Source organism: Pimephales promelas, chromosome 4 (assembly GCF_988280905.1).
Source record: "Pimephales promelas chromosome 4, fPimPro1.hap1.1, whole genome shotgun sequence".
Lineage (NCBI taxonomy): Eukaryota > Metazoa > Chordata > Actinopteri > Cypriniformes > Leuciscidae > Pimephales > Pimephales promelas.
The window spans coordinates 17877821-17902686 of record NC_142772.1 but is presented as its reverse complement, the minus strand read 5'-3'; the positions used below and the strand labels follow the sequence as shown (position 1 = coordinate 17902686).

Here is a 24866-nt window from a genome sequence, read left to right as displayed (position 1 = left end):
CAAACAACAAGCTAATGTTCAAAAGCCAGTTCACGACCCCTTTAATATTTAATACTAATGTTGCGATTTTGTTTTTAGGTGAGCTTAAAGGGATAGTTCAGTCATGGAAATTCTGTCATCATTTACTCAACCTCAAGTTATGAATCTGTATTATTTCCTTCTTGTGCTGAAGAAACTTTTTTTCCCCATATGGATGCTTCAATATTTGACGTTTTAGGCGCCCTTTAGCGTCACTTACATGACGCGATCCTACGGCGTCATCTAACTGACGCTAAAGGAAAGCATCAGTTAGAGGACGCGGTTAGGTTTAGGTGTGGGGTGGGGGTAGGGTACACGCGATGCTAGGGCGTCATCTAACTGACGCTGTCAGAAAGCGTTAGAGGACGCGGTTAGGTTTAGGTGTGGGGTGGGGGTAGGGTACATGCGATCCTAGGGCGTCATCTTACTGACGCTAAAGGGCGCCTAAAGCGTCAGATATTGAAGCATGTCCAAATGCTTCCCAAGGCGTCAGTTAAGTGACGCCTTGGGGGTGAGAATGGGCTGACTATTTGGTTACCAACATTCAGTGTGTCATTAATAGATAATTAGTTACTTCCTTTGCAGTAAGTAATGCAGGACTAATGAGTAGATCATTAACACTTCAGCTATTAACTATATCAGTAAGTAATATTGAATTTAGCACTAAGATGGTTAATCAATAATTACCTAATGAGATTGGCATCACTAAGAACTAATTATGAAAAATGATAAAGCATTACTAATTAATGGTTTATAATTTGTAGACACATTAATTACAGTATTAAAACGTTAGCAATTGTATTTTTTTACTCTCAACGTGGTCATAAAATGCGTCACTAATCACTCAAGTGTTACCTAGACACTATGCAGGAACTACTAGCGATTTGGACCATTATTTTAAAGTGAAGAACATCTTTTTCACTTTAAAAATAATTTTCAAGATTTGTTATCACAACATTTTTCTTTTTAATAATTTATTTAGTTCAGATAACTTATTATTTTGAGTTTCTGATGATTAAATTAATCACCTTCATTGTATTAACTCACTTTTTCCATTTCAATCAACTTAAAGTTTTCAGGCAACCAGGTTACTTAATTTTTTAAGTTAAAGCAACAATATTTATTTAGTAGTTCTTGAAGATAGTATTTTTTTTTTTTACTCAGAATATGGTCATAAAACACGTCACTGACTCAAGTACCTCACTCTTGAAGTCATTAAGAGTCACTAGTGATCTGGACTATTATTTTAAAGTGATAAAGATGTTTTTCACTTTAAAATAATGGTCTAAATCACTAGTAGTTCCTGCATAGTAACTAGGTTGAGTAATTAGCGATGCATTTTATGACTATATTTTAAGTCAAAATGATAACTGATTATGTCTCAGACACACAATAAAGTACTTTATCATTTTTCAGTTAGTTAATAGTGAGTCTAATCTCATTAAGTTATGATTGATTGCTTAATACGGAACTTATCTCCTAAATTGATATTACTTACTGATTAGTTAAGCTTGTTTCTATATTAGTTAGTAGCAGCTGAAGTTAATGTAGTCCTTAGCCCTGCATTACTTACTTATTAGACGGACCATTAGTTTTACCCAACATTCTTTAAAATACATGTTCAACAAAACAAAGAACTTCATGCAGGTTTAGAACAACATAAAGTTGATCAAATGATGACAGAATTTTCATTTTTGGGTGAACTATCATTTAACGTGTCCATCCATTTTGGGGTTACTGTTACAAGGACAAATGGAGAGTCTCTTTGCAAATAAATGCTATTTAATTGCATTTAAAATGTTTTGTTCCCCACCAATTTCAGGATCTTGTTAAGTTAAACAGCTATTAAAGTGGTCAATAAAACCGTCAGAAGTTGTCTGCTGTCCATCTTGGATGTTTTTTTCAGTGAGATGTTGAGCACTGCATAAGTAAAGAGTGTTGTGAAGGAGAAGGCAGAGGCATGCTGTGAATGAATGGAGAAGGGGGTTGCATTCCTGGGCCAGGGCTTATTCCACTCAGTCGAGTGGGAGTGTGCAACAGGCTGTGAGAGTGTGTATGTGCTGACAGAGTGTGTGAATATAAGGGAGTGCAGTGCAACAACCAACCTCACAGCTAATTAGTTCAACCCTTGACAAAAGGTGGGCCAGCCACTGAAGAGAACCCCCGGGGGCCGGCGTAATAAGGCTCCACAGATAGCTCTGGGACTAGAGACGAGAATGCTAATAGGGGACCTCCACATGTTCACCCTTTCTGGAGCTTAACTGATGTTTTGAACTTCTGTCGAGCATGTGAGAGCTGGAGACGGGGGATTGCTGTAGGACGTGTGAGACTTGTAGTTGGAAATCATGTCTGGACCAGATTCTGATGATGATAGGACCTTCAAAGACTGTGAGTAAGACCTAGCAGAAGTGTAGATGTACTTCACTGTCATGAAGAAGCAATGCAGTATCGCATAACTGTGAAGGGGGGACTTGTTTGTCCTGTTGTTTCAAAAATGTAAAGGCTCAGGATATGTATTCATCCTTTAAGTGCAGAAAGTTTGAGTCTTGCTAATGACAATTTAGTAAAAATCCTGTGATTAAATAGAAAAAAAAGCCAGTAAAGTTATTTATAATGTTGCAAAACATTTCTATTTCAAATAAATGAAGATAATTTTTTTAAAATCTTTAAATAAATGTTTATTTTCATCAAGGAATCCTGAAAAAAAAGTATGACAATTATTTCGCAAGTAGCATTTATGCTTCTTGAGCAGCAAATCAGCATATATTAATTATTTCTGAAGAATCATGAGACACTAAAGACTTGAGTAATGATGCTGATAATTCAGCTCTGCCATCACAGGAATAAGTTATTTTAAAATATAGTAAAAAAAAAAAAATACAACAATTGTAAAACACAATATTACTGTGTGGTTATTTAATGTGTTTTGGTCAAACATTCAAATATTGTGGGCAAAGTTTTAAAATAATATTGTTGAAGAGTGCAGTTTTACATTTGTTTTAGTTGTATTTTATATTGGGGTATAGCGCTCTGTGCTGAACGTTGACCTTATATGCTGCCTATTATCTATAGGCTCCCCCTAACTGGTTGATACTGCAAAAAGTAACAATGTTTAGCAACTAGTCAGGGGAGATCACAGTGAAAAAAACACTTAGATGATAGGGGTGTTTGATGAAATACAGTCAATCATTTGATTGAACCAAAGCTCAATCATTCACAGACACAGCTTTTGTTTCTGATCCACTTCAGCTGAAACAAGGCAGTTCATACACCAGGAGACTGGAATTAAACACTCACGTAGTGTGTGTTGAACCACAAACATAGGCAGGGTGGTGCTCGCAGCAGCTGACTCTTTCAAACAAACAAAAAGCTGGAAAATTTCACGCTGTAAAAACAAGTCTGTGTTCCCACATTCATGGTGTTTTTTACAAAAATATACCTTTGGTTCCCCTTCTTAATATTATTGCTGACCCCTTTAGAGGGGGTGTGTTTTATACAACGTGAGCTGATTAAAGCAAGACTGCACAAACATTGCACTTACTGTGGGTGTGAAACACAGAAATCACACCACAACTCCCTGATGTGTCCATGGACACCTGTTTGTTTTGCTAGGAAAATGATTCCATGTGCTGATGCTGGACAGGCGTCACACTAATGTTACAGTGGATGTTGGTTTAAATGGAAAGACTGACATGAAGGTAAACAATTGTGTTTTAATGGTGACACGTTAAAATGTTAAGTAATGAAATGACTAAGTTAACATGAAATGATTAATAATATTTATATTTTGGTTTCTCTACGATTGTTAATTTTAAATTCTTTCATTGTTTATTCATCCTCCAGAATCTATTTTTGAGTGTACATTAAAGAGAAAAGTCTTTTATGTCAATGTAAATGCTGAATGATGAATCATAACATTTGCCTGTTGCAACGATTACGACAAACGTGTCGGGTGACTTAGATCTGCATATCAGAGCTATAGATCAGTATAAAATGTAGCCATATAAAACTGTCTGAATTAAGTTTGTCAAGTTCAGTGAAGTTTATCCAATGTAGTTTTCCCCACTTGAAAGGGTATGCTTGCTTCTGAAGGTTTGGACTGGATTTTACTCAATGACCAGGAATCAATTCTTTCTTTTCTTTTATTCGAAAGTTGTCAAAAGCAGGTAAAAACCTTAAACACAAACACAAGTAAATCAAGAAAACACATAATAAACCCAAGTAACCATAATAAAGCATAATTTTTGAGGACACTTTTCAAATAAAGACACTTTTAAAGCACCGCTAAAATGATTTCAACCGTAGCAGCTTTTTAACGCGTTTAAAGCTTTACAATACATTTCTTTTAACTATGCTTTTAAACATTCTTAATGTTAAATGTACAAGACTTTAGCTTTCAATTCCAACACATGATTTTTTTACACAATTTTTAACATGTGATTTTATACACACATTTTTCCCTAAATATAATTGCACCACATGCACAAACGAATGCTCACCGACTCCTTCCTTGTCCAAAACAAGCTTTAGTCCTGCAGTCTCATTTTCCCAGCTCCTTCACACATCATTCCAGCCTGCTTAACCCTGTATGATTAACAGGCACAATTTCAACAAACACAGCAGTCAAAAACCTCATATGTAACCACTTAGACTCTTAGACATTATAAACAACTGAACCTCTGCAAATTATTAGTGACCTGGGAGGTAAAAGATTGAATACTAACAGACAAGATTTAAATAAAATACTCAATGTACTGAATGGGCTCTATGCACGGCGGTATTTCCGGTGAAGGTGTAAGGATGCTCGATAACTTCCGCCGATCGTAGAGTCCAATGCAATGGGCTATATGCACGCATAAGTTCCGCATTTGACGTAAGGATGCTCGTCCATTTCCGGTTGTGTAGATTAAAGCGGAGGAAAACCGGAGAAAACGGGATTATGGCAGAGTCTTCAATATTTACTGTCCTCCCGTCTTTGAAACGAAACGTACATACGTTTAGATGTAATTTTATATATAGTTATGTTTATTTAATATAATTTTAAAAAGAAGCATAAACACAACGAGGGGTGTCTGTTTTATCTGTTTTTGTGACTAACGTTTCATTAGTATAACCATGGAGTATAAAATTCAATATAAATTCTCGGTATTGCATTGGACTCTATGATCGGCGGAAGTTATCGAGCATCCCTAATGCTTCACCGGAAATAACGCCGTGCATAGAGCCCATACCGAGAATTTATAGTGAATTTTATACTCCATGGTTATAATAAAGAAACGCTAGTCACAAAAACAGATAAAACAGGCACCCCTCGTTGTGTTTATGCTTCTTTTTAAAATTATATTAAATAAACATAACTATATAAAATTACATCTAAACGTATGTGCGTTTCGTTTCAAAGACGGGAGGACAGTACATTTTGAAGACTCTGCCATAATCCCGTTTTCCTCGGTTCTCCTCCACTTTAATCTCCACAACCGAAAATGGACGAGCATCCTTGCGTCAAATGCGAAATTTATGCGTGCATACAGCCCATTCATCACAAATCATCTTAAAGGCATACTTCTCTCATAAATGAAAATGTATGATTTACTCGTTCCAAACCTATATGAGCTTCTTCAAGACAATGTTGTTAATGTAAATACAATACATTTTTCATAAATTATTTCGTGTTCAGAAGAAAAAGAACATAATTCAGTTTTGGAACAACATGAAGGTGATTAAATAATGACAGTTTTATATGTGTGTGTGTGTGTGTGTGTGTGTGTGTGTGTGTGTGTAAACTGCTTATATCATATTAAAATTACTAAATCATGTTTTTTTGAAAATGTAAAAAATCAGAAAGTATTCTGTGATGGTTTTGTTCCATCACAGAAAAGGGGGAAGGGTTAGAGTTAGAGGATAGAATATTGTACAGTATAAAAACCGCTATGTCTATGTACAACGCGTTATAACGGGCTCCCATGTAAAGTCCCCATAAAAGATGGAAACCCAAAGTGTGTGTGTGTGTGTGTGTGTGTGTGCACCTGATTTTTCCAATATTATGAGGACTACATGTCCCCACAAGTATAAAAAAAAAAACAGTAATTTTTTTTTTACCTTGTGGGGACTTTTTTTTTTTTTGTCTGCATAAAGTTTTCTTAGGTGATAGAATAAACCATTTGTACTGTAAAAGTCACTATGTCTTGGGTGAGAGAAATCATACTTCCTTACCAACGCATTCTCATCCCAAAGCGCCATATACAACGCTTTTGCAAAAGCGTAAATATCCAACGCACATGGCACCCTTTAACATCTAATGAGACGCTTCGGTTATGGTTAAGTTTAGGTATGGTGTAGGGTAAGGGTTAGACCACTAGGGGGCGCCTTCTGCCCAAATATATCTGCGTCTCATTTCACGTTAAAGGGTGCCATGTGCGTTGGATATTTACGCTTTTGCAAAAGCGTCCTATATGGCGCTTTAGTGGTGCATATTGTGCACATCAAAATGTATGTGATCTAATTTCTAAAGATTCTCCTTTTCCTGCTCTTGCTTAGTGAATGTTGTGCGAATGCTTCACAAGTTTTGGGAGCAGAAACAAGTGAAAGGTGTGATGATGGAGACAGAGAATCTGATAGTCTATGAGTCCATTCCCTCACCAAGCCCTCCCTACACGTGCTACGTCACCTTACCAGGTGGCAGCTGCTTTGGAAATTTTAAGGTAAGTGAACTGAAATTGAACTTCCACATTTTTATTTGGCATGTACTGTATTGGATAAATATATAGGGTGAATTCAGGTAGAGTGGGACATCAGGTTGAGTGGGACACTTAAGCTTTTTGGTACTGTAAAGGGTTAATTTTGTAAGCCAATCAAAACAACTATTACTGTGTTGTAGCTGAATGTCTATTGGATATGAAATACATTTTGTGATTGGTGTGACATCACAGATGTGGTCCAGATTTGTTTTTTAAAAAATTGCTTGACTCCTGGGACTTCATGGTAAGCCACCCGGCAAGTGTAAATCTATTTTAGAATAATAAGGTTGATCATTCTGTCACTTATGATTTAACAATAAAACTTTTGCTTTTACACACATTTATACTGTATGTGTATTAGAGATTAATAACAATGAACATCTAACTGTATAAAATATTTGTGAAAATTAGATTTAAAGCACTGTCCCACTCAACCTGACCGTGTTAGGTTGAGTGGGACAGTGCATTTCAGGTTGAGTGGGACAGTTTTAGTGCAGCCATTTCATGAACAAAATATAACATTTTAAAGTTATAAGTAATAATAATGTGTCTGTTTAGGTTGGTAACTTCAATAGACACAATATGGAATCCATACAGAGAGGAGAGGGACAGAGAGAGAGAGAGAAAGCAATACAGGACAGAACAGGGCAATAGGCTACAGAAAAGGAAAAGACAGCAAAGTAGGAAAGGGAAAAAAAAACAACTAAATCAGTGGAGTGAAGAGAGAATGGCAGGGGCTATTGAAGAATAGGAGCAGGAGGTGACTGAAGGACACCAGGGCATTTAACCAGGGCATGGAACATCCCATAATCAACACTGAAAAGGTGAGAGAAAGGGTTAGTGAGTGGCTACCGCCAGCCCCTGCTCTCAGCTCAGGTAAATGGATGTAGGCTTAATGAAAGTTACATTCAATGCTGAGAGAAGTTTACAACGTTAAAATATTTGCATTAGTTCCAGAAATTCTTTAAAAAAAATGCTTCCGAGTATTAATTGATTGAAGGTCTCCATTGTTGTATTTTGCGCTTCATAATGCGCACACATTTTCAATGCATGTATTCTGGTTTTATTTACGTTTTATACAACATCCCAACTTCATTGGAATTGGGGGTTGTATTTTTCCATGTTCATTTTAACCATAAAATATGGTGTCCCACTTTCCCTAACAAAGTGTCCCACTCAACCTGAGTGCTTCCAGTTTCTGAAGAGGTTGTCAGATGTTGTTTAAAGATGAACAGTTTGTTAATAAATACATAAATTGGGGAAAATTCACCATAGTGGCCTTAATTACAATCTATTTAAACAAAACAAATACAATTTGAATACATTCTAACTGACGTAGGTTGTTTAAAATGCAATTTACCAAAAAGTGTCCCACTTTACCTGACTTCACCCTACAAACGCCCTTTCTTATGCCCTTTCTAATTTTTAAAAACTTTGAGAAAAATATTCATTTCAAATTACTTTAAATCTCTTCAATTTTTTTTTTTTTTTTACAATTCCTTAACTGTCACCGTCCTGGAACGCCTAAACTTACTTCACTATATTTCTATTAAATCCTAATCTAATTATGACAAATTATAATTGGAAAGGCCTAAGACTTCTAAATAGATATTCTACCCCTGTTTTGTGTTACAAATTATGTAGGAAGAGTAATTGATGAATTAATGACAAGAGTGGAAAAAATCTGCATCATTCTGACCTGTCACAAAAAGTCCATGCACCCACTTTTAATCATTGAAACTTTTTCATGCTAAAAGTTCATAATAAAACACATATTATTCAAATATAATGTAGTATTTTTCAATAAAAAAAAATAGTATAATATTATCATCTAAAAACGATAATATAAATAAATTATTCTCTAAAATATTGTATTTTTTTATTGCCTTTTTTGATTTGGACCATTTAAACTCAGAATTCATCATGTGAAACCAGTTTTATAATTGAACGTTGCGTTATCATAGAAATGGTACTTATTTTATCAGGCTCCTCCCCTTTTGGGCATCATTATATTTCATTTTATGATCAAAACGTTTTCTAATCTTGACCAAACATATATTGTCAGAAAGGTCTGTGTCTCAAAGTCCCAAATTTTGTGACAGAAGTGATATTTGGACAGAAATTTATTAATTTGTTAAGGCAGAATGTATACAACTAAATTGAATGGATTTCAATGGTGGCTATTTTGGTACTACGCCTAAACAAAATCGATATTATATATATATATATATATATATATATTTATATCAATAAATCGATATAAAAGTTGATATTTTGTGATATCAACTTCAAACTTGGAACATAACTTGGTTAGATTTATGGCTTTGATTTTATAGTAATTTTATAGTACAAAATATTTTGTAAAATATATATTTTATATAAAATAAAAAATATATAGTACAGTATTTTTGATTTACTGTAAAGTAAAACTTCCATAACTTTTTCATACTTTCATTTTTTGAAGTGTTTGGCTTTGATTTTATAGTAATTTTAGAGTAAAAAATATTTTGTAAAATATATATTTTATATAAAATAAAAACTATAAAGTACAGTATATTTGATTTACTGTAAAGTTAAACTTCCATACATTTTTCATACTTTCATTTTTTGAAGTGTTTTTTGTTTAATTATAACCATCTAATTACAAAGGTCAAAGGTTACTTTATTGTCCCCGAAGGACAATTATTTGTACAGCCAGCAGAAGAACACAAGGCACAACACACAACATTACCACAAGTTAAAATCTCATTCTCAAAAAGGGGGGTGACAGCAAAGGGGTTAAATTCCATTATTAAATCAGGTCTAGAGTCTTTCTGAACTCATCAGTAGGCTATTCGGCTCAGTCATAAGAAGAGGCTCTTGTGTGAAAATGAGGAGGGCCAACAGGTGGTTCTTATTTGCTAAATTACTCCTGCCAGCCGCAAATCAGTGTGTGGCATTTTACTTCAGTTGAAATGGAATGTTCTTTGAAATTAATCTTGAAAATAAATGAGTTTATTTGTTCATTTGTCAATGTGAAGTGCTTGATATGATTGGGAACAGATCTTGTTATTCTGAAGTGTTTTTTTTCTTCTCCTGTGATTGAACCATTTGAAAATAAACTAGGGGAATCTGGGGTATTTTATAAAGAATATGACATCAGTCCTTCGTTTGAAAAACCTATCTGACGTTGACATAATGCATGAAAAACACCACTGCAATGGCCCATATAAAAGGATCTAAACCTCTGACGTTGTTACCATGGATTCTATTCGAAATTACTGTTATTTGTGGAAAATTCAGCTGCTCTTTGGAGAGAACGAAGCACACCAGGGAATCGCCACTTCAATGATAGTACTGTCTAAATGATCATCATTGATCAGGGATTGAGCACATGGGAAATACTCTCACACCATACTGATGATGACATTCACAAAGGAGCTTGGTTCCAACAGGAGTTTGCTTTTAGATCAAAGACCTGGGATGCATTTCCCAAAAGCATTGTGTGCAAGTAGATCACAGAGATCATTGGAGCTAAGGGTTTCTTTTTATATCCTCAAAACATTCTTAACAATTCTCAGAATTCCATCTTCATTCCAACACTGCTTGTAAATGTAATGGCCTGATATTTATTTTGCATAAAGGTTTTCAGAAATATTACAAATCCAGAAATTAATCTCTGCAGTTGTGGTTCACAGACATCATCTAAAATAATCTTGTGATGTGGTTAAGCATTCTGTATGGCTCTGTGATTAAGACATATTTTTGTGAACTAGTTTAACTTAAAGGATTAGTTCAGCCTAAAATGAAAGTTCTGTTTTCATAGAATTTTACATGTTCCAAGCCTGTACGACTTTCTTACTTGCATGGAACATAAAAGGAGATATTCTGAAGGCTGTACTGGCTGCTCTTTTTCATGCAATGATAATGAATGTGGCTACTCTTGAGATGGAAAAACATGTAAGCATATGCATACAATAATCAAATAAACAAATAATCTCAATAATCTTAAATAAATACAGAATGAAATACTTGGTAGAATATTGTTTCACACTTATGGTCAGCAAGCACGACAAAGGAGAATTACTCAGACTTTGTTTACAATCCAAAAATAGTTAGAACACATGCAGGAATATGTAAGAGAAAACACTAACTGAACGCAAACATTAAAGCGACTGACTAAACTAAACTGAGACACAGGAGTATATCAGTGACAACAACCCAACCCGATCTCACGACTATTCGTATATATTTTCAAGGTGAGCTTATTTTTACCAAATCGTACATATTTTATGACATTCGTACAGATGTTTTACCCCTGACCCAGCCCCTATGCCCCTCACTGGGGTTAGACAAATCGTACAATTTTTAAATGTAAATTCATGTCCCAGTTACATTTTGTCACACTGGTTGCAGGCAGGCCAACCCGATCTCACGACCAAGTCGTACGAATTCGACGAATGATTAAAAAGTGGCTAATTCGTAACAATTCATACGACCTCACATTTAGCAAAATCGTACATATTTTACGAATTGGCCAATTCGTATGAATTCGTACGAATTACCTACCCCTGACCCCGCCCCTAAACCTAACCATCACGTGGGTTTAGACGTGGGTTTAGACAAATCGTAGGAATTAGTACGAGTGAGGTCGTACGAATTAGTACGAATTAGCCACTTTTTAATCATGCGTCAAATTCGTACGAATTGGTCGTGAGATAGTGTTGGGCAGGCAGACAGATGAAGACAGAAGAATGAAGTTTCAACATAAGTTTAATTACAAATATCCAAGAGGCAAACAGATGGTGGCAACACACGTAAACTCAAGAGAGACCAAACATGAGGGTACAACCTAAATAGAAACTCAAACAAGATGATTTATAGAACACAGCTGAAACAAACAAACTTATATGGGTAACCATGGAGACAAACTAGTGGCGGGAATCTGGAAGACTGACAAAAGAAAACAAACAGTCCACGAAAACAGAAAATTACTGAACATAACACTTGACACACTTAAAGGAGTAGTTCACTTTAAAAAAAAAAAAAAAAACTTTTGCTGATAATTTACTCACCCCCATGTCATCCACGATGTCCACGTCTTTCTTTCTTCAGTCGAAAAGAAATTAAGTTTTTTGATGAACATTCCAGGATTTTCTCCATATAATGGACTTCATTGGGAACCAAACGGTTCAAGGTACAAATGAGAGTTTCAGTGCAGCTTCAAACAGCTTTAAATGACACCAGACGATGATTAAGGGTCTTAGGACCCTTCGAGTCATCGACTCGAAAAAAAGATTTGTTCACTTTGATGAACAAGTTTGAACAGGAGAGTCACGAACGCTCATCACAGAACAGAGCAAATATGGAGAAAATCCTGGAATGTGAAAAACGTCTCGGGTTATGACTATAACCCTTGTTCCCTGAGAAGGGAACGAGACACTGCGTCGAGAATCGACACTTTGGGGACGCTCCCTAAGCGTGCGCCTCTGAAGTATGAATGAAACTAATCCAATCCTGATTGGTGTTGCGTCGTGACGTAACATGTGACGGCATACCCGGAAGTATAAAAGTGACGTTGTCACAACACACACTAGCCTCGCGATGAAGCAAGACGCTCTAAGGCCTAAAGGGGGCGTGGCAGAACGACGCAGTGTCTCGTTCCCTTCTCAGGGAACAAGGGTTATAGTCATAACCCGAGACGTTCCCTTTCGAGGGAACTCTACACTGCGTCGAGAATCGACACTTTGGGGAACGAGTGCCCACTAGGCCACGCACCGAATAGGCCTGTCCTGGAGTAAAACTGTCTAGGCACTCAGCAAGGACTGAGCACCTGTGCACCGGGTGTACTGGGAAGGTGGAGACTGTAAAATTTTATGAAAGTATGTGGGGTAGCCCAGCCGGCTGCCTCGCAGATCTCCTGAAGAGGTACTCCCGAAAGAAGGGCCCTAGAGGAAGCCATGCCTCTAGTTGACTGTGCCCACAAGGTAAAAGGTGAAGGCAAACCGCGCACCTTGTAAGCCTCAGTAATAGCCTGGACGATCCAGTTGCTAATAGTTTGTTTGGTTGCCGGGAGCCCCCTCTTAGGTGACCCAGAACATACTAGTCCAATTGTTCCAACCTTCTCCAAGAAGAGGACCCCTCAAGGTACAAGCTCAAGCTCTGACTGGGCAGAGCAAGTGAAGCCTCTCCACTTCCGCCGACACATGAGGTGGAGGATGGAATGCCTGAGGGACTATAGAATGAGCCGTATTCGATGGAACTTTAGGCACGTAGCCCGGACTCGGGTGTAAAAAGGCCTTCACTCTGCCAGGGGCAAACTCCAAGCAAGCTGGCATTACTGCCAGGGCTTGGAAATCTCCCACCCTCTTAAGTGAGGTAATTGCTAAGCGAAAAGCCATTTTCAGTGTTAAGTCCTTAGGCGAAGCCGACTCTAAAGGTTCGAAGGGGGCACTCTACTTTTGGATAACCCCTCCAGAACTATTGCCAGGTCCTAGGCAGGAACCCTGGACCTGGCTGCCGGCCTCATCCTCCAAGTACCAAGGATAAACCGAATGACCAACTGGTGCCTCCCCAGAGGCCCATCACTTAACGGTGCGTGGAAAACCGCAATGGCAGCCACGTACACCCTAAGCGTGGACGGGGAGAGACCCTTAGAGAAACGATCTTGGAGAAATCCCAGAACTGAAGCCACCGGGCAGTTTACTGGATTTAACCCAAGTTCTCTACACCAAGTGACAAACACATTCCACTTGAGGTCATATAATCTCCTGGTGGATGGAGCCCAAGAGCTAAGTATGGTTTTCTCAACAGGATGTCTGCCCCCTGATTCTGAACCCCCGGAATATACATTGCTCTGATAGAGAGTATTTTCCCTTGGGACCAAAGGATAATCTGATGCGTCAGTCTGCACAGAGGGCGCGATCTGATTCCCCCTTGTCGGTTCAGATAGGCTACCACTGACCGTACTAGGACGTGGTGACCTTTGATGTCTGGGAGGAAGCTCCTCAAAGCCCTGAACACAACCATCATCTCTAGGCAGTTTATATGCCAAGAAGATGATGGTCCTGCCATAGACCCCTGGCAAACGGTCGTCCATGACCGCGCCCCAGCCAGTGAGGGAGGCGTCTGTCGAAACGGTTTCCCGGCGACATGACACTCCCAACACTGGCCCAAGGTTTCTTCCATATTCTCAGAGAACAAAGGCATCTGCGCGTTACTCTGATCATACGAAGCGGATTCCCTCGGGAGAAAGCCCCTTGGTCTTTAACCACCACTGAAGGGGCCTCATGTGTAGCAGGCCCCAAAGGAATGATGTTGGATGTCACTGCCATGAGGCCCAGCATTCTTTGAAATTGCTTCACAGTGATGGCCTGGCCTAGCTTTACCCTGGATACCATCGTCAAAATTGACTCGATACGTGCGGGAGACATACGTGCCTACATCGTAATCGAGTTCCATATGACTCCCAAAAATGTCGTACACTGGGATGGTTCTAGCACACTCCTCTTTGCATTGAGTCTCAACCCCAATTTCAGAATGTGGCCAAGGACGACATTTCGATGCCGAACTGCCATTTCCCGAGACTGAGCCAGAATGAGCCAGTCGTCGAGATAAATCAATATATGGATGTCTTGAAGTCTCAGTGGAGCAAGGGCTACATCCATAAATTTGGTGAATGTGCAGGGAGAGCGTGCTAGGCCGAACGAAAGAACCCGATATTGGTAAGCTTCGAAAGCGAACCTCAGGTATCTCCTGTGACATGGAAGGATGGAGTGAAAATAGGCGTCTTTTAGATCTATCGTGACAAATCAGTCCTCTGATCTGACTCACGATTACTGGAGTTAACCGTTCGAACCTGCACCTCCCTATTCAGAGATCGGTACAAAACCCCGAGATCTAGAATTGGCCTTAACCCCCAATCCTTCTTTGGAACTATAAAGTACCGGGTGTAAAACGCGGACCCCCTGTCTGAAGGAAGAACACGTTCTATGGCTTCCTTTAGCAGCAGAGTTTGAACTTCTTGTTCCATCACCTGAGCCTGCTCTGGGACCACTGTAGTCTGTACCACCCCAGAGAACTTGGGGGGCGGTGTGCAAACTGCAGTCTGTACCCTGATTCTATTATATGTAGGACCCATGCAGATATGTTGGGAAGATGATACCATGCCTCTACAAAATATACTAGGGGTACCAGCCTCTGGAGAGTGGCCTCTGGTTTTTTTTTTTTTTTTTTTTTTTTTCTGTTTTGTCTTTCGAGAGCATCTTTCTCGACTTCCTGAAGCGGAATACCGGCAGGCTGTAGTCGATATGGATGTTTTGACCATAAACGATGCTTCGTTATAATATTTTCGCTGGAAACCGATGTGGCCCGAAGCGTCGCTGACGGCGGGCAACATACATCGTTTCCTGTTTAAAAATATTCAGGCCCCATATAGATATATTGGAAGGTGTAGCCATTCTGCAAAATCTACTAAGGGAACCAGCCCCTTGAGACCGACCTCGGGTGTCTTTCGAGTCCCTGAAGCGGATGACCGGCAGGAAAAAGTCGAGAAAAATTTTGTGACCACAGTCGGGGTGAACGACACAGTGTGCGTTCGCTGGAAATCGATGTAGCCCGAAACGTTCAAAACGGCGGGACAACATATATATTTTATATATATATCTTATATATATTTATTTATTTACTATATATATATATATATATATATATATATATATTATTTATTTATTCCTAAACCTGTCGACGATTGAAGTTACAGCGCCGGAGAACAGGCCAGTTTCCCTTATTGGAAAGGAGACTCGTAATTTTCACGAGAGAAAATTTGCCTCGACAAACGAGAGATCCGAGTCAAAGTTTCCGTATTGCAATGCAGACCTTAAATCTATGCGCTGCAGTCACAGAATCTTTATTGCAGAGTAGACTCGTAATCTACACGCTGCCTCGGCAAACGCAAGAATTTAGGACACTGGGTTTGGAAACACGGGACGAATGCGGTTCATCCCCCGATCTCATGATCTTTTAGTGGAGATCGGGGAAAAACGGCAAACTCCGGCGCTGAGGCTGTGACCCGTGCCGCAAGAAACGCAATTTATTTAAACTTGCGTTCCCTCCTCATTTTGTGGCCAGCTGAAGTTCAGTCTGGCCACGGCACGAGTCACAACCTCACCAGTTCCTCATATGCTTGGCCGTGAACTGGCGCGCCTAACTCACGGTCATCCGTATCGATACTGAGCACGTCTACTTCCTTGGAAGCAGAGAGCCTGAGTATCGGGACCTGATCGTGGTCAGAAGAAGCCGCGGCGCGGACTTCTGCGCCACTCACAGGGGCTACGGGATCATCAGACGATGAATGAGAAAGTGCCTCAGCAGTCTCATTCTCGTCTGCAAGATCCCGCTGTGAACCCCACGATCTCAATCGCCGCGCCGCCTCAACGGACGCGGGACCAGAAACGCAGGGAACGCAAGCCTGACCGTGCTCATCAAAGCACGCCAGCCGGGAGCGCAGCACTCTAATAGGAAGTGCTTTACAGTCTGCACAAGTCATGCTGCGCTCCCAAACAATTTACACACAAAGCATGTGCGTCCCCACCTGTGACATAACGAGGGCAGAGATGCACACATGTTTTTAAATTGTTCGCTGGCCATTCCCAGTTCAAACTGAGTGACAAACAACACCAAATAAGACAGACAGTTTCAACATAAAGCGCTTGCTGAAGAGCGAAAGCTAGTGTGTGTTGTGACAACGTCACTTTTATACTTCCGGGTATGCCGTCACATGTTACGTCACGACGCAACACCAATCAGGATTGGATTAGTTTCATTCATACTTCAGAGGCGCACGCTTAGGGAGCGTCCCCAAAGTGTCGATTCTCGACGCAGTGTAGAGTTCCCTCGAAAGGGAACCTTAATTTCTTTTCGACCGAAGAAAGAAAGACGTGGACATCTTGGATGACATGGGGGTGAGTAAATTATCAGCAAAAGTGTTATATAGATTTTAGTATACATCAAGTTAGTGTTTTTTGTTGTTGTTTTTTTTTTTACATTTTTACATTAATTCCAAAATAATAACTAAAGGCAGTAATAATTTTTAAAAAATGTAATATATTTGTGAACTATTTTCCGGATCATTCGATCATCAAGCTCGGTAAACACTGGTCAAAGATGTAGCCTATACCTTAAAAAGAGCATTGGAAAGTTACTGACACCAGTGGTCATTAGAGAAACTGCAGCCAGTCTCATGCTCGTTCTCGGTGCACACGCGTGTTGGCCACTAGATGAGGCTTTATTATTATTATTATTATTATTATTAACAAGGAGTTTCCGTGGGTATCTGGATTGTGCTTGAGGCTGGTTGCATCTTTCCGATTACGATCTTTGCGATTGCTGCTGCTTACTAATGGCTGCCGTGGATGTAAGCCCAAGTAGACAAGAATGTGCATGATGTCACATTTTGTGGATTTTCACGCCAATTCAGACCCGACTCTTCCTCACACAATTGAACCAACAGGCTGACAGAGTCAACCGTGGTGGACAGTCAAGGTGTCATTCTTTCTATTACATTATGGTTGGCTCATAAATGTACAAATGAAGACTCTATCTTAAAGATTTTTTTTAAGTAAAAACCAACACATTGCCCCTTTAATTTCACCAAGCTGATTGCTCAAATAAAAAAGTGTCCCACACAACTCATGCTGCATTGTTAGTCTAATGAAGACAAACAGTAGCTTTTTGTGAGAAATGGACCGAAATGTATGCCATTTTTCACTGATGACCTCCTCGATGTTAATCATTGTGACTGTATCATTTTTTCAGGGTGTACAATTCCTCTGAAGTCCAATTAGAGTGTTTGTGTAATCAAAAATAAAATAAATCCTAAAGACCGCCCAATCAGTGCAAATGATCATATTTCAGCATTTCCTGATGATGATGAACTGAAAGCCTCTCTCTCACTGACAGTACTGCTACAGTAAAGCAGAGGCCAGACGTGATGCAGCTCGTATCGCTCTGATGAACTCCACGTTTAATGAGTTGCCCTGCCGCCGCATCACTCCTGAGTTCATATCACGCAGCGTGAAGGAAGCCGTCAGCACCACTAGCGTGAGTCTCAATACTAAGCTGCTTATCAACAGTTTGCCGTTTACACTGCTGAGATTTACAAGATGTTTCGGACTTTTTGTCTAGTATATATGTTTTTAACAGTATAGCTACACATTTCATTGGTACATTCTCGCTCAGTTGTAGATTACTCTTTGTGCACTAAAGCTTTCCAAACATAGTTTGTAAGAACGGAATGGCCACCCACTGTAGTTATATAACCATGTCCTTGCTCTGGCTCTATTCCTTAAAATTAAGAGCCGAGAAGCAATTCCAATGATAAATTGGCTTTGTACCAAAAGAAAAAAGTCATGCCACCCTCCCTAACCCCAAACCTGAAAGTAGCTGCCAAGTTTTTCACATTCTCTCTGTGTGTGTGTAGGTGTGCATGTGTGGTCTCCCTTCAGTCTCATGTCATTTATCCTCGGCAGTCTTGGCCTTTTCTCCTCCAACAATAAAGACAAGTTGCTCCGGCTGAATTACAAAGAAAAGGGGTGTCTAATGAAACCCAGACCTCCTTCTGTATTTGTGTCTGCTCGCGCTGAGTGATGACACGTCTGTAAGTCATTGTGTCCCACTGTTCACAGGGTAACATTTCAGATGCATCTGACCCCAGTACTAGTATAGGAGCATACTGCCTCATGTTGGAGCTGAACATTGGGAGAACCATGCTGGAATTTCAGGTTAGAAAAAATAGAAACTGCCCTATGTTACCCTTCTGAAAAGACCAGCTTTGTCCAGACTGGTTTATGCTGGTTAGGTGCTGCTGGTCTAGCTGGAACTCATTTTAAATCTGTATGACTTCAAAAGAAGGTATTTTGAATGATGTTCCAGATGCAGTTTTCCATGCAATGACAATGAATTGAAATAGGATACAAAAGCACCATGTTACTACTGTGACTTCCAAGTTTTCAGAAGTCATGTTATTCAATGATAGTCACTTAATATCAGCCTTGATAAATGACACATCAGAGAATTATTATTTTGAATCAGATCATTTGAATGAATTATTATTTACTACCATTCAAACATTTGCGGAATTAATAAAGGAATTAATAATTTAATAAGGATACATTCAATGAATCAAAAGATAATGGTTCTGAAGTATATAATGTTTCAAAAGATTTCTATTTCAAATAAATGGTGTTCTTTTGAACTTTCTATCTGACAAAATAATCCTGACAAAAATGTATCAGTTTCTAAAAAAATTTGAAGCAGCACAACTTTTTTTCAACATGGTTAATAATAAGAAATGTTTCTTGAGCACCAAATCAGTGTATTATAATGATTTCTAACATGAGTCATTGGTCAGTGTTCCATTTACATTAGTTAACAGTTCACGGGAAGGGAAGATTATCTGTGAATAATGGCTTAAAGGTAACACTTTAGTATGGGGAACACATGAAGAGTTCAGATGTAAAAGCCTCTAAGTGCCATTTGAAATTTTCTTCTAAAATGATCATTTTTATCAAGCTTGTATATTTAAGTTCAGTAATTTCACTTAAATGGCAATGAAGATGACCTATTAATTGTCATTTAAGGGAAATTACTGAACTTAAATATACAAGCTTGATAAAAAATGGTCATTTTAGAAGAAAATTTCAAATGGCATTTAGAGGCTTTTGCATCTGAACTCTTCACATATTCACCATTAACTATGACTTTTGCCTCAATTAACTCCTAATTTAGTGCTGCTTATTAATAGTTAATAAGGTACTTTTTGTAGCGTTTAACTTTAGGTATTGGGTTAATGGATGCAGATTAGGGTCATGCAGAAATATGTCATTAATATTTGCTTTAATAATAAACACCCAATATCCTTGTTTTATGCTTGTTAAAAAGCAACTAGTTAATAGTGAGAATTTCACCCTAATAGTGTTCCTGACTTAAAGGGTTCACTTTGAAATTAATTTTTGATGTTCTAGCTTACCTCAAGGGCATCCAAGATGTAGGTGTCTTTGTTTCCACAGTAGTTTCAATTTTGATATTTTTCACTCAAAATAATGGAGGTTTATGGGGTCCACCTCAAAGAGCATGCACAGAGAAGTCAAAATTAAACATGATTTAATGACTCGTAAATGTAAGTACACATTGATGGCCTAAGACAAGAAAAGAGCGTTTTTTGTGAGAAAACGAACAGTATTTATATCGTTTTTACCTCGTGTAATCACATTGACGTCCAAGTGATCTGAATCAGTTGTGCAATGTCCAAATGAACCGAACTGAATCAGTTCAATGTTACGCTGGAAGTGATCGCTTGCGTGTGACGTCACTCAATATTTACACAGAAATTTTGGAAGTTTTACCTTTTACTAAACATATTTAGATATAACGAAATCGTCTTCCATTGCGGTTTCCCGTATATCTAAATATGTTTAGTGAAAGGTTAAAACTTCCGAAATCTCTGTATTAACAAAGAGTGACGTAGGCGCGCAAGCGATCACTTCCGGCACATGCACAGACCGAAGCGCCCGTGCAGTCAGATCATTTTGTCATGGCTATGATTACAAGAGGTAAAAACGATATAAATCTGTTCGTTTTCTCACACAAACCGCTCGTTTCGTGTCTTAGGCCATCAATGTGTACTTACATTTACGAGTCATTAAATCATGTTTAATTTTGACTTCTCTGTGCATGCTTTTTGGTGGACCCCCCTAGCCTCCAGTGTATGACTGATAGACAACAACGGTTTTGACTGAAAAATGTCAAAATTGAAAACACTGCGGAAACAAAGACACCAACATCTTGGATGCCCTTGAGGTAAGCTAAAAGATATCAAAAATTAATTTCAAAGTGAATTATCCCTTTAAATTTCAGTTAAATTCTCACACAAAATGAATTATACTGTATAACTTTAGAATTTAGAATTGGAACATGTAGGCTATATGAACCACATTATGGCACTACGGTGTCCTCTTTGAAACTTGAAAGCTTCAGCTAGTTTGAGACAATGAAAACTCCATAATAAGGCTGATATTTCACATATTTCATAGTAGCTGCTATAAAACGCTATAAATAATTTGTATTCGGTCCAAACTTTACTCATGCTGCTCATCTGTCAAACGTGTGAAAACGCGACAAATAGCTGCTTTCTTCACTTCATGATGAAAAACTAAGATACCATTTTTTCTTACAAACGCTGAGCAAAATCTACTCGTGAATGCTTTCTAGAGCCTATATGAGTACAAATTCATGTGCATAAAAAAACCCTGATAATTTTCACACTGTGCGCACAATGGAGCTCTGTTTCACACTCCGTCTACACTAATCCCCAGTATGACATCAGTGAAGAAAAAAATGCTAAAGCAATACACATCTGCTTAGACACAGTAATATGTTAAATATGATCAACACACTTCAAAAATAAACATCATGAGATGATGTCTCTGAGAATTTGATTATTTACATCAACACAAATTCTATAGGCCTCTAAGTTCTGGTGAACACCTAAACGCTTTGTTCTAATTCTTTGAAATTTTGCCTCAAATACCTTTGACAAGTTAAAGGAATAGTTCACCCAAACATGATTCTATAATTTACTCACTAAACCCGACTAAATTCACCAATCGACTTTCTTCTTTCAACCGAACAGAGTCGGAGTTGTATTACATAATATCATGCAGGCTCTTTATAGACCATTTTGCAAGATGTAAACAACACTGGTCCAGAAGCACTTCCTGTTTCAGTTTTTTAACACTACATAAAAGCTGGCATAAAATACAACCAACAAAAAATATAAAACTGAATCAAAAAGTTAAACATCTTTAAGATGTTTTCTTTACATGTGAAATAAAGAAAACTGTTCCAGAAGTGTTTCTGGACCAGTGTTGTTTACATCTAGCAAAATGGTCTATAGGGGGGAGGTGAGTAGAACCTGACTTCTTGAAGCTACAAAAAACACATCCATCCATTCATCCATCATGTAATCCCAACGCATTCTCACCCCAAGGCGTCACCTTTGACCATGCTTCAATATTTGACGTTTTGGGCGCCCTTTAGCGTCACTTACATGACGCGATCCTACGGCGTCATCTAACTGACGCTAAAGGAAAGCGTCAGTTAGAGGACGCGGTTAGGTTTAGGTGTGGGGGTAACCAGCCCATTCTCACCCCCAAGGCGTCACCTAACTGACGCCTTGGGAAGCATTTGACCATGCTTCAATATCTGACGCTTTAGGCGCCCTTTAGCGTCAGTTAGATGACGCCCTAGGATCGCGTGTACCCTACCCCCACCCCAGACCTAAACCTAACCGCATCCTCTAACTGACGCTTTCCTTTAGCGTCAGTTAGATGACGCCATAGGATCGCGTCATGTAAGTGACGCTAAAGGGCGCCTAAAACGTCAAATATTGAAGCATGGTCAAAGGTGACGCCTTGGGGTGAGAATGCGTTGGGGGGTAGGGTACACGCGATCCTAGGGCGTCATCTAACTGACGCTAAAGGGCGCCTAAAGCGTCAGATTTTGAAGCATGTCCAAATGCTTCCCAAGGCGTCAGTTAAGTGACGCCTTGGGGGTGAGAATGGGCTGGTAATCCATAAAACTCCATTGTTAGTGCTTTCTGAAGCAATGTTTAAAAAAAAAATCCATATTTAAAACTTTTTTAAACTGATCACTGGCTTCCAGCAATGTATCTATGTCTACACATCAACACAAACTAGGCCTTTTAGTTGTAGAATTAGTCTTTTGACTGTTTTCAAATACATTTATTTTTTTTCATAGGAAATAATGACAGTTTTTCAACTGTTGCACTGGAATGGTACTCTGAAGGCATTTCGGGAGATGAGATGTAGCCGTCAGGTAAGAATAACTCGCTTTTTGTAATCCTTTCTGAAGAAAATGTGAGTAATGCTGTAGTTTACCACCATTATGCTAGGGTGCTGTAGGTGGTTGCCAGGGCATTTCCATGAAGTTACAAAGGTGCTCTGAGTGTTTTAGTGTGTAGCTATATATGAGGTTGCTGAGTTTTGCTATTTGACCCCAGTAAAAAAGCCTGTTCTCAAGTCCCAGATCCAAATGCTGTCAATTTGACGTCAAATCTTCTCATTCTTGTTTAATTGTCTCTTTTACAGGACGTCATCCACTATTACTCACAGCAGCGTTTGGATGAGCGTACGCGCAGCCACATGGCACTAGACTGGTTACAGAAAGAGCAGAAATCCTCCGGTCTGCTATCCCAAGAGCTGCAGCTGGCCGTGAAGGAGCTGGCGGAGGCCAGGAGAACGGGCAGGGAACTCCGCTTCTACAAGGAGAAGAGAGAAATCCTGAGCTTAGCCCTCAGTCACGCTAATGCTGAGGATCTGGAGGGCTACCACAGTGAAGAGATGTCCTGGAGAGAAGAAACTGAATTCGAGTACTATGCTCAGGAGGGACTCTGTCTGGAGGTGACTGATCATTCAGAGCACGGGCAGTTTCCCTCTCAGGGGAGTGATGGAGAATCAGTGGAGTGAGCTATATACAATGAATATACTGTACATATTGGACTTTTTTTAATGTTTTTTTTTTTTTTTTTTAAGTGTTTCATGTGGCGCATCATTATACATTGTTCAGGCTTCTTTCATAACATTAGATGATTTTAGCATGTATTTTTATTTACATTAGGCTACATGTTGAAACACAAAGGACAGTAGATGTTCTGTACAAGTAATAATTTAAGAAAAATATAAACATGCAGGTGTTTAATTTCTATAGATCTTTGGAGACTATAGCTAGGCCTATCTGTTGTAGCACAAGGACATTTGCATCGTCGTCATTTTGTTATTCTGCTAGTCTACCAGTAGAGGGCGCTGTTTCTGTACTTTTTTTTAACATGAAGAGCCGTGTTCCTAACTGAACAGGACAAAGCGCTAAACGCACTATCGTTATTCATTAAACGCCCTTGACTGGAACTGTGATTAGCTCCTTTTTTATTCCAAACAAATGCACACACCTAATCTTTTGCAGAAGAAATTTGTGAATAGATGTATCTCTGCAATGTTTTGATTAAATGGCTTCCTGTGAGGACTACAATGCATAACAGCATTTCTTATGCACCTTTTGATGGTGATTTTTTTACATTTTACATGTTTACATTACATTTTTCAATGGTATATCTGACCATAATATCGATCTATACAAACAACAAATGGACTGGGGGGAAACATCACTATTCAAGCTATTATAGTACAAAAACCCACCATATTTTCTTGAGATAAGGTGAGAGCGGAGTACAACCTAACGCTTTTTGGCTTTCTCAGTTTGTGTAAACCTACTTAGTTTTACTTTGGTTCAGAGTATTTGTTTTTTCCTGCATTAATTTCACACGTCTAGAACAATTATGTGGTTTTGTTTCTTTAGTGCATATATTTTTTTCTTGATTTACCCCCAAAATAATGGAAGTGAAATGTGACAACATGCCCCATAACATGACCATATGACAGCTTAAAATGTTATATGATCTAATCAAAAAATGTACAAGACAAACTAAAATATTTTCAAGTTTTTCATATAAAATAACAACATTTTGTAATAATTAAAAAAAAAAAGTTTGAGTTTGACAACAAACACACCACAAAAAGTTATATAAAAATAATAATTTCTGAACTTCGACTCCCAGGCTTTATTCACCCTTTTCTCATGGTTTTTCAATAGAATTTATAAGAAAAGAATCTCATCTGTTAAATAACAGATTGGAGATTAAAATAGTATCAAATCTGTCTATACGTATACATATATATATATATATATATATATATATATATATATATATATATATATATATATATATATATATATATATATGAAGAGTTCAGATGCAAAAGCCTCTAAATGCCATTTGAAATTTTCTTCTTTAATGATGATTTTTATCAAACTTGTATATTTAAGTTCAGTAATTTCACTTAAATAACAATTAATAGGTAAATATCATTGCCATTTAAGTGAAATCACTGAACTTAAATATACAAGCTTGATAAAAATCATCATTCTAGAAGAAAATTTCAAATGGCACTTAGAGGCTTTTGCATCTAAACTCTTCATATATATATATATATATATATA

General features: G+C 38.3%; 1 protein-coding gene across 2 annotated transcripts; it reads left to right on the top strand.

Annotated features, from left to right (window-relative positions):
* The first annotated feature begins 2082 nt into the window (after window positions 1-2082).
* Window positions 2083-23914, top strand: lix1 (limb and CNS expressed 1). Of its 2 annotated transcripts, XM_039669046.2 has the most exons (6): window positions 2089-2406; window positions 6556-6719; window positions 17694-17834; window positions 18419-18514; window positions 22551-22628; window positions 22901-23878. In XM_039669046.2, the coding sequence occupies exons 1-6, from the start codon at window positions 2364-2366 to the stop codon at window positions 23276-23278; spliced, it is 900 nt and encodes a 299-aa protein (XP_039524980.2). In that variant the 5' UTR covers window positions 2089-2363; the 3' UTR covers window positions 23279-23878. The 2 variants fall into 2 exon arrangements, with proteins under 2 accessions (XP_039524981.2, XP_039524980.2); XM_039669047.2 differs by lacking the exon at window positions 18419-18514 and having other exon boundaries at window positions 2083-2406; window positions 22901-23914.
* The last annotated feature ends 952 nt before the right edge of the window (window positions 23915-24866 follow it).